The following is an 18,271-nucleotide window of genomic DNA, read 5'->3' as shown; positions in this document are numbered from 1 at the left end:
GAGCCCTGGGACCCCAGGCCAGTTAAACTCGTACTCACTCTGCTCCCGGGTCTCCGCAGTCCCCCCCACTCAGCCCAGCGAGTGCGACTCGGGACCTCGGTGGCGTTCGGTTGCAGGTACAGAAGCCGAGCCACACGGCCCGCGGAGGGGGTGCCTCGAGCGTGCCATTTGCTCAGCTCTGCAGCGTCCTGCGTGGGCCCGAAGGGTGACTTTCACCTGAGATTGCAGCCAGGGGGGCCGTCTGGAGCCCGGGCCTTTCCGGCAACCTCTGTGGCACCGGCAACAGTGGCCACGGGGGGCACCGTGACCCAACAGGTAGCGTGTACCCGACGGGGCTGGTTTGAAACCCGATCGAACACTAGCTTGGCACTTTGAGAAGACACTGACGGTAAATGTCACTAGGAAAAATTCATAATCAGACAGAAACAAAATACATTTATTAGAAAGTTGTCCCAGACACACATTGTCCACCTTCGTGTCAACAGTTACATCCATCCAGGGGAAGGGTACACTCCCGTGTGCTCCTGACACACGCGAGGCCGGGCACGGATCCACTGCATCCAACAAAACTAGTTAAAATTAGTGAGCTACTCGGGACGTTATCGATTTAGCCAAACTAACCTGGGTCAGGGAAGTAAATTATGGATATTAAAAATACTCTTATGAAAGGTTGCTGGGCTACATCCCAGACTGTGCATCACCAGCAGTTCATCTCAAAATGGCACTCGGGCTTTGGGATGGCTTTGGCCAATGGATTTGTGTTGAACCAGCTGGGCCTTGGCGTCCACACAGTGAGCTGTCTGCCCTCCCTCTGTGGGGTGGGCACCGGGGCTCACCGAGGGAAACCCCCCAGTGCCTCTGGGGCTGGGCAGAGACACTAGAAACGTCCGTCATGGCTGGGTGGATGACGTTGGGAAGTACGCGTTGTCTAACGCGTACAGCATCTACTCTGGGTGGCCTCTACAAAAGCTATAAAACACCAATGGAACGAAGAGTGACAATAAAGACTACCACTGTTTTGAAATGAGAAGAACCAGGGGGAGGAAAGTGTCAACTTGCTCAGTTCTTCAGCAAGTTATCCCAGAGGGCCAGGGGCCACCAGGCTATTGTCAGTCACTAAAATCCAAGTCTGCAACACAACGCACAAGGCCAAGAGCCGTGGACTTCTCTTAACATCTTAAAAAAACTCCTCCACTCTTCTGGATCTTGCATTTTGCAGCTGTTACGGAAAAACTGGGTGTGTGTGTGTGTGTGTGTGTGTGTGTGTGTGTGTGTGTTTTTAAAGGATCAGCAGAACACCCAAGTAATAATGAGTAAGTGTTGGCCAAAGGAAGCTGGGAGGAAACAGATATCGCAGCGTCTGACAGCCTCAGGACAGAAAACGGAGAACGATACAATTTGCTGAGTAGAAATGAAAGAAAATACCAGAGGCTATCTTGTTTTATCAGTTCGTCAAATTTTCACAATCACCTTGTGCTCTGAGCACTGAAATCCAATTAGAAACCCCACTCAGGGTGGTGCAGCCCTGGTCTGGAGCAGGGGGACCAACAAAAGGCTGGACTTTCCAGGTCTGCTCCCCGCTGCCTGTCCCGCACCCCGACTGGCACCGGTCGCCCCCAGTTCTGATCCTGGGACCAGGGCTGGCTCTTCCTCTCTCACAAGCAGGCCCACTGGCAAAGAAGACGGCAGTTGAATGTGAGTTACAAAGAAAAGAAAACAAAAACATGGCACGTGGCCTTTCCTTCCTAGAACACTTCTTTCCTTCTGCGTCAACCGAGAGGGATCAGGACCCAGACAGACAGGGAAGGACCCACAAGTTGTTGGGGAAGGAGAAGGGCCGCTGCAAACCTCGGCCTGGAGACAGCTGCCCAGAGCATGTTCTGCACCATTTACACGTAATCCCTCAAGATGGCCCTGGGGGGCCCGTTCGTGGCAGGGACACCCCTCCAGACCTCCCAGGAACTCAGCTGCCTCCCCCACAAGGTCTCACTGTCCCCCTAGACTGCAGCCCACCGGTGTAGGAGAGGGTGAGCAGGGAGGACCCAGGGGAAACGGCAGCAGGTGGGATGGGTGGACCAAAGACAGCTGCAGAGAGCAAGGCCCCGAGTCACCTTCCTCTGGATCTACCCCCCGGGAAGAAGCAGGTTCAGTTTGTCCAGTCTGGGCCTGGAGCTGCCATTTCCAGACCCAGGGCCCTGTTACGTCGTCAGCCATCACAGCCGCTGCTGGGCATCGAGGCCCCGGGGGGCTTCCCCAAGTACAGGACACGGCCCTAGCCCCGCAGAGTGGACATGGGCCACCGGGGAGGCTGGAGGGAGCGTTTGCACAAAGCTCCCCGAAGTCCTGATGGGGTGTGGGAGGCAGGCCCCAGCAGGCCCCTTCCTCTCCCGGCAGCGTCTCTGGGACCCCTTGGCTCAGGTCGGCAGTCACAGAGTTGCTTTACCAGGCGGCAGGTAAGGGCAGACTGTGACTCCCAGGGACTTGGGGCAGGGACGGTCGTTCTTCCGAGACGGGTGCCCCCAGAGAGCCGTCTGGCCTTCACGCGGTGCCCCACTTGCTACGGGAACCCCGGAGGGCCGCCCGCTGCTCCTGAGCATCCCCCAGGAGCCTGGTAGCCGGGGTGCTGGGGCGGAATGTCAGAAGAAAACCACACATTCTCAATTATAAATGTGCTTAACTATAAATGGGGCCGTCACCGGACTCTCCTGGGGGCTTCCTTTTGCCGTGGAAATGGAGAAAGCCTGGGAAGGGCTTCAAACTCTGCCAGGCTGGAGGTGAAGTGGTTCCAGGTTTGCTACCGGCCCAGGATCCTGAGAAATGCACACCCTCACCTGGTTCAGCTGAGCAAGTGCCTAACTGCTCTGCGGGATGGACAGACAGACACACACGAGTGACTCTGCCAGGTCCGGCGAGTCCGACAGACCCCTGGGAGTGTGAGAGGAAGGGCAGCAGGAGTTGGCGGCCCAGCGCGGGGTTCTCCGGCTGCGGGAGCCTCACCTGTGGGCAGGACACGGCCGCCAAGGGCCCTCCAGGGGCAGCCGGACCCAGCACCCAGGGGCTCATTTGCATTCAGGCGTATTTTCCTTTTTGTCCAAATAACCTCCCTCTTAAGTGGCTGTGAGAGCCAAAAACAAACAAACAAACAAACAAAAAAAAACAAAAAGAAAAACGAAAAAAAAAGAAAAAAATAAACCAAGTTCTAGGTGTTGAAATTGCTACCCAGGACTTGGGGATACCCCCCCAGAGCGGGGGTGCGGCCCCTTGCTCCGTGTTTCTAGGCTGCTCAAGAGCAAATGCTTCCCTGTTCTCATGTTTTGTGGGTTTTGGGGGGTGTGGGGGTGGTGGAAAGGCAAGAGCAAAGCTTTTATGAAGGCCAAAGCTGGGTATTTTTTTGGGGGGTGGGGGGGAATGTACTGCTTTGGAAGCGCTGCTGGTGGCACCGAGTCCCGCCACGCCTGGGGGCGCACCCGGGTCCCGGGGGCCGCGCTCCAGAAACGCCCCAGGGGAGCGCAGAACCCCGCGGGCCGCCCCAGCCCGGGCGCACGGCCGCTGCGTCCCCGAGGGGCCTCGACCTCCCGGCGGCGGCTCGTCCGCTACGTCTCGAAGTACTTGTAGATCTGGGCCACGTACTGCATCACGCTCTGCCAGTCGGGCCGGTCCGAGTAGAGCAGCTCGCTGAGCTCCTGCGGGCGAGGGGACAGGTTAGAGGGCGCGCGGAGACCGGCCGCAGACCCGCGGGGGCTTCGGCCACCTGCTCAGACAGACACTGCTGGGAAGAGAGCTCTCGACACCCGACCCTGAGGACGCCACACCCAGCAGAGAAGTCAGCGCCAAGGGACACGCGACGTCCGATTCCACCTCCGTGAAATTTCTAGAAGACGCACATTGGCAGGGTTGCACATTGTGAACGTAATTAATGCCACTGAATTGTACGCTTAAAAATGGTTAAAATGGCAAATTTTATACTCTGTATGTCACCGCAATAAGATAAAATACAATAAAATAGTTTTCTCCCTATTTATTTGGAAGATTCTGTCCCTTATGAAAAGGATAAGACCTGACCTCCTGCCTCTTTCCTTTTTTAACTCCACAATCGTAAAACAATTTCCATTTTTCTACATTCTGTTCAAATGTGCAAATACGTGCCCTCATTCTTCCATCAGAGTTGGCAAACCCCATGTACACTGTGCTTCTCTGTTTTTTACTTAGCGTTTTTCGCAGTTTCCCACAGGGCTGTGTGTTTTGCTGGCTGTCATTTTGATGGATGCAACTGCCGCGGGAGCTGCTGTACCACGGCACGATGGCCTTCTACTGTCTGACGTGTAATTTAGTAGTTCAGGTTTGATTCTTCACCAGTACGGACTTTGCAATCAGCATCTTTGCGCAGTATTGTTTTCTTCTGTTGAACTATTTCCTTAAGATAAATTTTCAAGGATGGGATTATTATAAAAGCCTTGAAGCAACTAAAAAGGCAAAAACTGTTTTACCAGCATGAAGTGTTACCACATAAGGGTTATTTTTTCCCTAATCCAGTAAGTATCGAGTAAGCACAGGCAGAGGTCAGAGAGTGGTAGGCTGAGAGCTGGGTGCAGGTAGAGCACTGGGTCAATCGTTCTGGAAATCCGTGCCGCGGAGCATATTTAATAATTGATTTTGGCACTGAATTGGAGTCTTTTGTGGTCACAGAGTACAGTGGGTGGGTGGCCTGGTTTGCTGGAGCTGCTATGACAATACCACCCCTGGGCTGGCTTAAGCCACAGGAACTTGCCACCTCACGGCTTCTGGCAGCTGCAAGTCCAACATCAGGTCTCGAGAGGCCACGCTTTCCCCGGGGTCTGGACCGTCCTGGCGCCGGCCTGCCGCTGTGCTTGGGGCTCCGTGGCTTGCAGCTCTGTCTCCTCACGTCACCACTCGTCCCCCTGGTCTCTCCGGTGACTTTCTCTTACTTCTGGCCTCTCCTGACCGCCTGCATCGAACCTCCTTTGCCTTACGGCCTCAGGCACATGGACGAAGGCCCACCCCGATCCTACTCACAAACGGGTCCACGCCTTAACCAATAACAACGTCTTCAACAGTCCATTTGCAAATGGGCTCACATCCACAAGAACCCAGATGAAGATGTGAACACGTCTTTCGTGGGGGACAGGAAAGGACCCCGAGGTAAGGCCAGAAGTGAGATGAGGTGGAAAATAAGGCTGAATTTAGCACATCTGTCACCAGCCGGGAGAGAAGGAGCTGAGGCTGCCTGTTAACAAACCACTGATCTGGTTTCAAGAACAGCTACATATTCTCTCCTGGTTTTGCACCCTGGTTATGCTAAATGATCATCAGCGTATCTCTGGTCACGGAAAGGGGGTGGGAAAGTAGCCATGGGCCATTCCACACAGACACACCTGGGATAATGCAAAAAGGAGAAACAAAAATCTCATGGTATAATCAGAAAGATAAAGTCTCCTACCCCAGGCTGACGCATGATTCGCTGCAATTCTTGTGATGGAAGACAATACAGAAGGCAAGTAATAAAGAATTAAGCCTGATATTTAGGAGACGGGTGAGCTCTGAGAGAGGAAAGGATGCCTACAAACTCAGGCACGTTCCTTTATATGATGGGAAGGTCACGTCTTCAACCATGGAGAGGGTTCAGAAGTCCAATCAACATTCACAGTTTTACTCAGAATATCACATGCCTAAAACCTAGCAATAAATGAATTAGCATTTTGGTTCATTGCCAACATCACATTTGAACAGGTTTGAAGGTAGAATTTGGCACATTTCAGGAGAAGGTAGAGAATACTGCAAGAATAAAAGTCTGATAATGCATCACATTTCTGGAAGAGTCATTTAAAATCTTTCAAAAAAGAAAATACCAGGCCCAGATGGTTTCACTGGGGAATTCTACCAAATATTTAAGGAAGGAATATTATTAATTCTACACAATCTATTCCAGAAACCAGAAGAGGAGCGAACACTTCCCAACTCACGCTAGGAAGTCAGCATTACCCTAACAGTAAAGAGACAAAGGTCTTATGAGAAAACTATAGACCAACTTCTCACATGAACATAAACACAAAAATTCTTAAATATTAGCAACCTTGATAACCTATCAATACATAAAAAGGGTAACACATCATGATCAAGTGGGGCTCATCCCAAGAATGCAAGGCTGGTTCAGTATTTCTAAAACAATCAACGTAATTGAGCATATTTAACAGAATGAATAAGAAAAACTATAGGAACATACACACAGCTGCAGAAAAAGCAATACAAAAAGTTCAACAACCATTCATGATCAAAATATCAAAAAAGAAATGGAAATTCTTGTGCATTGCTGGTGGGAATATAAAATGGTTCTGCCACTGTGGAAAACAGTCGGTGGATGCTCAAAGGGTTAAACAGAGAATTACTATCTGACCAGGGAATTCCACCCTGAGGTATGTACCCAGAGAACGGAAGCAGGGACTCAGATGGATCCTTATACACCAGTGTCTGTAGCAGCTTCACTGACGATGGCCAAAAGGTACAACCAACACAGGTGCCCATTGAAGGAAAAATGGATAAACAAAATGTGGTCTATCCATACAGTGGGATACCGTTTATCCATAAAAGGCATGGAGTGCTGACACGTGCCACAACATGCATGAACTGGAAAACATTATCCTAAGTAAAAGAAGCCAGGCACAAAAGGACAAATCTTGAATGATTCCACTTACATGTAATACCGAGAAATGCAGATTCATAGAGACATAAAGTAGGTTAGAGGTTGACAGGCTAGTGGGAGGGGAATGGGCAGTTTCTGCTTAATGGGCGCAGAGTTTCTGTTCGGGGTGATGAAGGTGGTGATGGCAGCAAAACATTATAAAAATAATTAATGCCACTGAATAGTACACTTAAGAATGGTTAAAATGGCAAATTCTATATCTATGTTACCATGATGAAAATACAAAAAATTAGGACTAGAAGGGAACTTCCTTTACCCAATAAAGGATATATACAAAAACCCAACAGCTGACATAATAATTAATGGTGGGAGACTGAATGCTTTCCCCCAAGACTGGGAACAGGTAAGGATTCCTTTCTCATCTGTCCTATTCAACAGTGTGTTGGAAGTTGTAGCTAGTGCAATAAGGCAAGGGAAAATAAAAGGCAAAAAGACTGGAAAAGAAGAAATCTTTCTTTACAGATGATGTGATGATCTATGTAGAAGTCTACAAAAAACTCCAGAAACGAATAAGGCAGTTTATCAAGGGCTCAGGATACAAAGTCAATAAACAAAAGTCAGTTGTATTCTTATACACCAGCAGTGGGCAACTGAAATCTGGCTCTGGTGATTTAATTCAGACCCACCCTGAATGGTGGGGTAACACCTTCATGGAAATTATCCAATGAAAGGTCTTCCCCACAGTTGATTGAGTCACATCTCCATGGAAACACTCAATCAATAGGTTCCAACCTAATTAACACTAATACGTCTGCCTCCACAAGACTGCATTTAACATGGCATTTTGGGGGACATAATACATCCAAACCAGCATACCTGGTCTAAGAGTCTAGTTTGGTTTTTCTTTTGTAAAGTGGAAAAAAAAATGTAAAGAAAGCTGTGAAGCAACCTGACCAGAGAATCTGCCTAGACTTTTACAATTGCCTCTCCCATCTTTTATGATGCTTATTGCTGTGAAATAAAGCACACATACCAGAGGTGTAAGAAACATAAATTCATGATATAATGAATTAGTATAAAGCAAGTATTAGGTATAATTACCACCCAGTGAGGAAATGGCCCACTGGCAGCACCCTAGAAGTCCCCGACACCCCTTCCTGATTCACCCCTCCCCGCCCCCACTAGCCAGGCAACATTATCCTGACTTCTGAAATAATTACTTCCTTGTTTACTTTATAATTTTATCACTTAAATATGTTTCCCTAAACACATTTTAGTTTTGTCTGTTTTTTTTTTGTTTGTTTTTGTTTACTTTTTTGTCTTTATTTTATTACTCATCTGCCCTTACACTGGATAAAGGGAGTGTCAGTCATAAGATTTTCACAATCACGTTGTCCCACGATAAAAGCTATATAGTTATACAATCATCAGGATCAAGTCTACTGAATTATAGTTCAATAGATTCAGGTATTTCCTTCTAGTTATTCTAATACATTAGAAACTAAAAAAGAACATCCATGTAATACATAAGAATAACCTCCAAAATGAGTTTTATCTGTTTTTAAACATTATATAAATAGAATCATTTAATATGTATTCTTTTGTGCCTGGTTTCTTTTGCTCAATGTTAAGTTTTTAAAAAATACATAATTTTGGTTTTATTTAAGAAGTTGTAGGTTTATAGAAAAATCATGCAGAAAATACACCATTCCCATACACTGCCTCTATTATTAATACTTTGCATTAGTTGTGATACCTGTTACAACTGATGAAGCAATATTATTATAATTTTACTATTAATTATAGATTCACTATGTTGTACAGTCCTATGTTCTTTTTTTAAATTCCTACTCTAGTAACAAATACAACCTCAAATTTCCCCTTTTAGTAACATTCAAGTACGTGAGTCAGAGGCGTTAATTACATTCACAATGTTGTGCTCTCATTACCACCACCCAGTGCCAAAGCCTCTCCACTGCCCAAACAGGAAGTCTGCACCGATTAAGCCTTAACTCCCCATTCCCTCTGCCCACCCTGTGCCCCTGGTAACTTGTATTCTAGTTTCTGACTCTAGGAATCTGCTTATTCTGATTATTTCCTATCAGTAAGAGCATAAGATATTTGTCCTTTTATATCTGGCTTATTGTACTCTACACAATGCCTTCAAGGTTCTTCCCTGTTGCAGCATGCACCAAAACTTCATTCCCTTTTACAGCCAAATAATCTTCCTCCTATGTATGCACCACACTGTATTTACTCATCCACTGGGTGGTGGACACGGTGGCTTCCATCTGCTGGTATTGTGAATAACGCTGCTATGAACACTGGCGTGTGTACAAGTATCTGTTTGAGTCCCTACTTGCGATGGTTTTGGGTGCATAACAAGAAGGGGAATTGCTGGGTCATATGGTATTTTCACACTTAACTTTTTGAGGACCCACCAAACTGTTTCCCACAGCGTCTGCCCATTTTACTTTCCTAGCAGCACTGCACAAGGCTTCAGACTTCTCCACAGGCCGGGTGACGTGTTTGTTTCCGTATTTCATGCGTATTTTGATGCTTATGATGATGGCCTCTCTTCCTTAGAGGGTGTCTTCACTCGCTTCTTCGAGGCCTGGGGGTGTTACTTACCTCTGCATCAAACGCCGCCTCGGTTCAAGTTCGAGACGAGCACCTCCCTGGACCACAACTTAAGAGCAGGCAGGGTTGAGTCCGTGGCAGGGCCAAATCACTCGGCATGTGGGGACTCAGTTCTAAACGAGAACTCTAACAGGCTCCAGGAGTCAACTTCTGTTCTCCACACTCCGAGGCCACCACGAGCTCAGCTCAGCTGCTTCTCCAGGAAAAGTCTTTGGGTAAACGCCACTTTGGTTGGCTGGGCTTACCTTTCTGGGTTCTCATCTTTCCCCCGATATTGGCCAGCAATCCCTCAATATTTTAAGCTCCCTAATACCTTTGAAACATGTATTTTATATTGTGCCAGCTTCCTGAGCTGTCCTCAGTGGGAGGACTGATCTTGCAACACGAAGCAGCGATTGCTGGATGTAGTGTCTCTCACTGACACCAGAGTTCATCTTTTATTTAGTTACTATTATTTGAGGAATTGTGGGTTTATAGAATCACAATTTTTAAAGAAAGTTGCCTTCGAGACCTTCCAAAGTCTCTTTTCCCACTCACATTTCGTTGGTCTGTGCAATTAAATTAAATGACCATGATAGTCAGAACAACCCGAACCACTGGCAAAAGGCATCTAGGGTGGATCTCTTGGGGCCTCCTGGCAGTGGGTCCCTCAGGATCTTTGCATTGTTAACCTGGTGAGGAGAAGACAGCTTCTACTGTACCATGAGGCTGATTCTGAACTTAAGGGTTAAACCCCAAGTAACTTAGCTACAGAGACCAAGGACCTCTTGAAATTAGTATGTCAAAATTCTGACCTGAGAAAAGGATCCTCTGGTGGGTTTGGTGGGGCCACGTGGGATGGATTAGAACAGGACCAGGAGCTGATTCGTGGGAGTCTACAGCTAGAACAAGTGTGATAGCAGCACAAGAACTTGGTTTGGAAAATACTGGCCGAGAATTTCCTCGAGACCTCAGTGCTGACAAACTTGTAGTCAACACTAGAAACCTACTGGAGTTTTATACCTTGTTCAGTTGATACCACATATTTACTGATGGAAATCTACATATATGGCTCTTTTGACTTAATTAAAAAGAAGATAAAACATAATGCCCTTAGGAGCTAGAGGTGTTGAAGTAGAGAGAGATATGCCAGATAATCAAGATAAATCTTAACACGGTACAGTGCATGCTATTCAGTACTATGAAGAAACGATGCTTCCAGAGCCCAGAAGATGGACAAGGCTGCCCCAGGTGCAGGGCCATGGAGTGGTTGCGAGCACGGGCTCTCAGCCAGCCTGCCCGGGGCTGCCTCTTGCCGTTGTTCCTCGTTGGCTGTGTGGCCTCTTATTTAACTGTGCCGTACACCTCTGCGTCCCACGTGTAAAGTGCGTCTATCTCACAGGACTTCGGCGAGGGTTAAGTCAGTCAATATGTGCAAAAATGCCTAGAATGGTGCCTGACACGTACAAAACATGAAGCATATTTTTCAAGTAATTGAGCTCAAGTTCACTATTTAGGTACACTTTGTAACGTTTATACCACAGAGCAGCCTCGGCCGTGCCTGAGTGACCTGTAGAACTTCACCTGCACGTGTGGAGACCCTGCTGCGGACAGACTGGGAACGCTCAGTAGGTAACGCCCCTCCCGAGTGCTTCCAAACCGACCCCTCTCAGTACACAAGCACACTAACCCCTGCAGGAGCTCATTCTGGCTGTTTCTACGCTAACGGCAATGAGGCCACATACCCCTCATCTCATTCTGTCTGGGAGGGGTTGCGCGAGTGTGTGATGTGGCCAGCTAAAACCCTGAAATCACACCGTGCCTGAGGAGGAATGCTTCCTAAAATTTGGGGAACACTGTAGAGCTTTCACCTTAAAAAAAAATCTCATCCTGGCTAATATGCTACACCCAGAACCCTATATTTACTTGAATAGATACATATAAGCGAATTTTTTTTTCCTTGAATGATCCAACAACAGAACTTGATCAAAGACAGGGGATTACCTCTGCTGTCAATTCTGACTGGGTATAGTTCAAAAGTATTGTGTGTAATGAAATATATTATTTTCCAAACATCGCCAAGCTACTGGAAAGTAAACTGAATAACGTAGGAAACTTCCATTTGGTTGACGGTATAAATTGGTTAAATTGCCCACCAACATTCCTAAATGTTTTTGAGATTAACTATGCTTGGCCAGTGGCTCCTTATAGATGAAATTGTGGACTTGGACAATTAGTTCAACAAGATGATCTCATTCACTTGCTTACTAGCTTCTGCAGTACCTTATTAGATGAAAATTAAGAAAAGTAATTAAATTTAGAAAGAAGCAAATATTAAGTGTAATGCTATGAAGAAAAATGTATTCTGGCTGCAATATAATTTTCTAGCCAATTCTCATTATAATCTTTGATGCCTTCAGTAAACAATCTGGTGTTTCTTGTCAGTTGTTTCAGAAGGGAAGGTATCGAGAAAGTGATTAGAAAACCTACAGAATGGAAGAAATAGCTGCAAATCATTTATCTGACAAGGGTTTAACATCCAGAAGGGAAGGTAAAAAACCAGGCTCTTATTACTCCATCTTGGTTAGAAGGGTAAGTTTGCTCATTCCTTCTTAAATTAGAATTTGGGCTTACTGTTTTGTGTGTGTGTGTCTGTAGGCACGACTACTTTTTAAACGAGGAATTCAACCTCTTTAAAGATCTATTTCTTTTTGAGGAAGTTTTTGAGAAATGTTTACATTTAATATTTGGAGAAATATATTTACATTTCTCTGGAAAATTGTCTATTCTGCCTAGGTTTCAAATATATTGATACAATGTTGTTCATAAGTACTCAAATTTAGATATCTGTCATTTACGTTTTTCATTTCTTGGATTCCCCACATCTTCTGAAGTTTATGGAATTGTATCTCCCTGTTATTTCAAGGTCAATTTTCCGGATCACTAATGAGATGAACATCTTTTAAAATGTTTACTGACTTTCATGGTCCTTTTCTGTGAGTTGCGTATTCTAGGCTTTGACCATTTCCTATTGGGTTAGTAACGGTTTGTAATAGATTATCTGTCCTTACTTTGCTTTTCCTCTTTGTCTTTGGTGTTCTACAGTTTCATGATGATGTACCCAGGATGGATATTTTGTTTTATTCATCCTGCTTGAAATTAAGTTTCTTGAATCTGTGGACTCTTGTCGTTCATCATTCTGGAAAAATTTCAGGTACTATTTCTTGAAATACTGTCCCTCTCCCATTCTTCTATCCTCTTCTTCTGGAATTTCCACTGAACATCCATCGGCTCTTTAATTTTATCCTCCATGTCCCTTAAGCTTTGTGATAGACACTATTAGTTGGTTAAGACAACAGTCATTCCAAGCCTCACTCACTCTTGTTGGCTTCCCACTACAGAGGCTGAAAAAACATCATCTATTGACTTCCTCAGATTCCCCTGCAGCTGGGGTGGCCTCATATCAGAACAAGGAAGAGGCAGAGGGACTCTGGGAAGCCTTTCGAGTTCCTTATCCAGGGGAAAGATGTGAGTATCCCTTCCCCCTTCTTCCTGCCTGCAGGTGGAAATGATGCCTGGAGCTTGGGAGTCACCTTTAAGCAGAAAAAAACAAGTACCAACAGATTAAGCATGGTGGAGTACAGGGAAGAGACACTGGGAATGTCAGTTACAACGCTGAGTGGTGACCCCATCATGACACCACCTCTGGATTTGTCTTGTTTTGTTTTGTTTTCAAAAAATTAACTTCTGTGTGATTTAAGCAACTGTAGGTTCTCTATTTCTTAAAGCTGAATGCATACCAATAAAACCCCTGTTATATTTTTCATTTTTTAATGTCTGTTTTTTTTTTTTTAATATTCATTTTATTGAGATATATTCACATACCATGCAGTCATAGAAAACAAATCGTACATTCGATGGTTCACAGTATAAGTCTCTGTTTTTATGTTCTGGGCAATCTTAGATTCATTTTCCAGTTCATTAATGCTCTCTTTTGCTGTATCTAATCAGTTTTTCCACCCATCCATTGTGTTTTTAATTCCAAATTTTCATTTCTAGAAGTTTTATCTTATTCTTTTTCCAAATCTGTTTTTTTTAAACAGTACTATGTTCTTTCCTTATGGTTTCTATTCCTTCTTTTATCCCATTCATATGTTTAAACAAATCTTTTTATAGTCTCTTTCTTACTGTTCTATTATCTCAAATTCTGGTAGACACTCCTCTTGCTTGTCCTGTCTGCTGAGCTCAGAGTACACCATTTTCTTGAGTGTTCTGTAATTCTGACCTTTGAGCATATTTTCAGCAGCTGTTGGACTAACCCAGGAGCTTCCTACACTAGAGGTAGTAAAAACCGGGGGCTTCCTGCAACACAGATGCTATGAATTTGGACTCTAAACCTCAACTGGCCGGTTTTCTTTTCTTACAGGAGTTATTATTATTTTTTTTTCCCCAACCTACACAGACACACAACTTCCTTATAACCCCTCTGGACTGGCAGGTGGTTTTTTGTTTGTTTGTTTGTTTGTCTGTTTGTTTGATTTCCCCTTTCACGAAGAGGAGCAGCATTTTGTGGACCTTGGTATGAATGCTTTGTTTATGAGCTCAGGGCCTTGTCCTTGTGCCCGTAGGGCATGGAAGGAAGCCTGTGACTGCGGGCCTGAGCTCACCAGGTACCCACTGTTACATCCCCTGTCCCCTGGGGCTGCCACACTGTCAGCTCATGCCTCATGGCTCTGGGTTTCACTCCTCTTTTTGCTTCTGGCATCTGGTTATTTCCATCCTTTCTTGAGTGCTCAGCTAGGTACCAACACTTTTTAATTACCCTTTAATTGGGTTTCTAAGTGACTTGAACAAGGGGGATTTAATCATAATTTGGTCCACTGTGTGTCCAGAACACAATGAGGGCTTCAGTGAAAAAAACTCAGAATTGTATGCGGTCAGACCAACTGGATACCTTTATATTGGGGACCACAAGTGACAGATAATCAACAAATGGATTTAAATGTTCTGTAAGAAACTGTTTAGTAGTGGCATCAAGTTCTTTCTCATATGATTAGAATAAAGTATCACGAGGATGCAAAATAGGATACTTACCAGGCTGGGTTTGATGCCTACACTTTCAGCTGCTTCAAATGCCAACAAGAGATTTCTTTTCTAGGTTAAAAACACAGAACCAGAATTATCAACTACAAAAAAAAACCATACACACACACACACACACACACACACACACACACACACACGTATTTTGCTAGTAAAGAACATCAATTGACATTCCCATAGATTATCTACTATTACAAAACAATGAAATTTTTATGTCAATAGGCAAACATGGTCTCATTTTAAGGAAAAAAAAAAGATTAACAGGCTAGGGTTGTCATTAAAAATTATGCTGTTGATGGGTTCTGATTAGCAAAGACAAATTTGGATTAGGTTATTTTTATTGTTTGAGATGTATGACGCTCACATTCTATTGTGTAACAACAGCTGTTTAGTCGTGCTGTATCAAAAAATTTATCAAATAATATACATACATACTTAAAAATGACCAACTGAAAAACTGTTTCATAATCCAATCCTGGTCCTTAAGAGAACCACTTTCAATTCGTCCCTTTAATTCTTCTAGTGAGCACCTTCACATCTCTAAATAATATGCTTATACTGCTATTTATTTCTAAAATGTAGGCATTACCTACAGACTTCCTCCTAAGATAAATGAGGACTTAGGTGTCTTATACTTTTCTCCTCCTTCATTATGGAGATCATTTTAGTGCCTTTATTAGCTATGCTTATGACTTTAGATAATGTTCCCAAGCTTCTGTTTCTTTTTCCATCAATTATGGGCAGCATCTCCTGGCTCCACTTTGTCTGATAAGGAATAAGTGCCCCTAGCCTTTGTTCCATCTTGTCAAGTTTCACTTTTAAATTAAAACTTATAACCTTGGCTTCCTTTTTTATAATCACCTTTAAGTCTTCTAAAAAGCATGGACACTGTTGGCCACTGTGACTACACTTCCTTCCAAAGTCTTGCCCGTGGGCCACTCGAAAAGAACCTTTCATCAGCTGTTCCAACTTACACTGCCTTTTAGTTTGCTCCAGATTTGGACCCAGCTTTCCTGAAAAGTTTGCGTTTTTTTAAATTGAAGTTTCTGCTTGTTTTGGATTTTTCTTATTGGGAAAAAAAAGTATGTACCTCCTAGTCTTCTGGCTTCCTACTCATTCTGACTATTGTTTATAATCCCTAATATCCTTCTTGTAACCCACTGCTTTCCATCATAACATGGGAGAAATGCCTCGTATTTTGGCCGTAACGTCTTTGCACCGCTCTCCATTTTTTTCCTTTATGGTACCCTCGAGCTCTTAATCACACCATTTTTCTCTGAAATCCTTCACTCCAGAGTTGTGTTATTGGTTTCTTCTTAAGAAAGACTGTGGGGAAGACACGTTTTCTGGATGCACTCACGTATGAACACTTCTCTTTTTTATCATCGCACTAGGTTCCGAGTTTGGCTATATATAGAATTCTAGGTTGAAAATAACTGAGCCCTATGTTTGGCTCTAGTTTGTTGCATCCTTCTGAGACTTTTCCTGGCTTTTCTTTGATGTCTCTTCACTCAGATGAACTTAAGAATCATTTTGGCCATGCTTCTCCCTCCCGGAATTCATTTCAAAGCCATTAGGATTACATTAAATTTTAATTAAATTGTTAAAATTAAGGATAATTGGAAAATTAAGTGAAATTGAGGCAAACGTTCCTCTGCATATTCATGTTTTACGTTCCTCAGTAGAATTCCATGGTTTTGCACATTGAGGTGTCATACCTCATCTTATACCTCTGTCCATCTCCCCCACTGCTCGTCCCCTCTGCCCCTGCCCTCCCACCTCCAGCCTGAGGATGAAAGGGGTTTTCCTGACACGGAAACAAACTCTGCTATGGGGACCAGGTCAGAGAGAAACGGCGCGGTGCACATTTTCATTTGGTCTACGGTCGAGGCCTTGGAAGCTTCTGGGCTGCGATGACCTTGCTCGACCTCCAGGCTTCCTCTGCGTACCGGGACAGACAGCATCTCTGCACATCTTTCCCTGGCTCCCCTCCGCTCTGCTGAGAGGCGAACCAGGAATTGGCTCCTGGCTTCCTTCAATTTACCCCGACTAGGGTCAGAAATCTCCTATTTTGGTGCTAATGAGGACTTCGTACTCATTTTAAGATCCTTTTGGTCAGCTTCTGGCGGGCGTGGGGGCAGTGTGTAAGCCAGTTCAGGCTGCCAGCATTCCAGAAGTCAAGACACAAGCGTGTTTATGACTGTTGACAGGTAACCCCTCCTTGCTTTCTAAAATGTTATATTCATTTCCAATTCCATCAATAGCACCTAAGTGCCCATTTTCTTATACCTTCTTCTGCATAGAATATTAAAATTTCAAAAGTCTCTGCCACATGGGACAGGCTAAGAATACTGAATTGTTTTACTTTGCATTCTTTGATTACAGTAAGGTTTAGGAAGGCCTTTCTAAACCGAAGGTTTGATACGGAATTTCCCCAATACTCTCTAGTCTGATTCTAGCAAAACCACTGGTGTTTTCTAAGCTGCTATTGAACAAAGAAGAAAGAATCCATGCTGAAAACGGGTCTCAAAGTACTCTGAAATTGTATACAGCCTAACATGGAACATTATGGAGAGAGCAGTGGCTTTTTGTTCATAAAAATGACTCTTCTCCGTTTTGGCGGCAGCAGGATGTCAGTGACCGCACTGTCACGGCCACATGCAGGCCAGGTGGGAAACACCTGGAACCACCGAGGGGGAGCAGAGGGTCTGCCCGGGGTGGACGTGCCGCAGGGCCTCGCTCCCCAGCCGGCTTTGGGGGCTCCCTGCGTCTGGGTCCGCCCCTGGGTGGGGCTGAGCTGTGGGCCTGGGACTTTTCAGTCTGGGTCCCCAGCCCAGGTGGGATTCCGCCGCTAGCCTGGCTGCAGGGGGCTTTAGTGAGGAGAGGGCCGTCGGGAGAAAGGAGACCAATTCCAGGATCTCCGCTCTTAGTTCAGATGCTGACATGACCATATGCCCCATTCCATCACCTCCTCTGTTCGGCCGAACTGGACGAGTTTCCAGGTGACAGAAGAGCATGTTTCCTTTTTTACTCAAAAAACCACCCAAACCTTTCATTGACTATCGCTTGCACCCTCTGGTTGTATTTCTCTTTAACGCCACAGAGAACATCTGTTTGGTTTGTGCAAGCTGCCGGGATGCAAAATATGAGAAATGGACTAGCGTTTATAAAGGGGGTTTATTTGGCTACAAATTTACAGTTCTAAGGCCATAAAAGTGTCCACACTAAGGCATCAACAAGAGGACACCAGTGGTGTCAGGAACACCTCTAACAACTGGGAAGGCATGTGGCTGGCGTCTGCTGGTCCTTTGCTCCCAGGTTCTGGTTTCAAAATGGCTTTCCCAAAATGTCTCTGGGCTAATGTCTTCACTTCTCTCTCTCAGCTCTTGTGCATCCTTGCTTATTCTCCCAGGGCGTTTCTCTCTAAGCCTCTGGGGATCCTCTCTTAGCTTCTCTGGGGCAAACTCTGGGCATCATCTCTTAGCTTAGCATCTCCAAACGTCCTTCTGTCTGCATCTCCCCGCATCTGGGGCTGTGTCAGCTCGTGGCTTCTCCTGGAGGCAAACTCTGGATTACCTATCTTAGCTTCTCTCCAAAATTCTCTCAGCCTCCGTGAGCTCCCTCTCTCCGTGAGCCCTCTTAGAGGCCTCCAGTGAACTGGATGGGTGGGTCACATCTCCATGGAAATGATCTAATCAAAAGGTCTCACCCAATTAAAAGACTAGTGAGTCTGCCCCCACAAGACTGCTTTAAAGAACATGCTTTCGTGGGGGACATAATAGATACAAACCAGCCCAACATCCTTGTTCATTTTATTGGAAATTCCCTGTTGAGCACGGATGTCAAACTTACCAGGTTTCATTACTTCCGTCTAGGTGGGGGCAGCTCACG

The 18,271-nt window shown here is 45.2% G+C and overlaps 1 protein-coding gene across 5 annotated transcripts in view; it reads right to left on the bottom strand.

Moving 5' to 3' along the window:
* Positions 1 to 408: 408 nt before the first annotated feature.
* SPECC1 (sperm antigen with calponin homology and coiled-coil domains 1) overlaps positions 409 to 18,271 on the bottom strand; it is a 293,600-nt gene continuing 275,737 nt past the window's right edge. For all 5 annotated transcript variants that reach the window (XM_037810359.1, XM_037810363.1, XM_037810360.1 and 2 more), the window contains 2 exons: positions 14,372 to 14,431; positions 409 to 3,683 (listed from right to left, as the gene is read on the bottom strand). In XM_037810359.1, coding sequence (XP_037666287.1) covers positions 3,594 to 3,683; positions 14,372 to 14,431 — 150 coding nt within the window. In that variant the 3' untranslated portion in view covers positions 409 to 3,593. The remainder of the gene's footprint in view (positions 3,684 to 14,371; positions 14,432 to 18,271) is intronic.

Source organism: Choloepus didactylus, chromosome 18, assembly GCF_015220235.1.
Source record: "Choloepus didactylus isolate mChoDid1 chromosome 18, mChoDid1.pri, whole genome shotgun sequence".
NCBI lineage: Eukaryota > Metazoa > Chordata > Mammalia > Pilosa > Megalonychidae > Choloepus > Choloepus didactylus.
The sequence above is the reverse complement of the archived record's forward strand: the minus strand, read 5'-3'. Positions and strand labels throughout refer to the sequence as shown.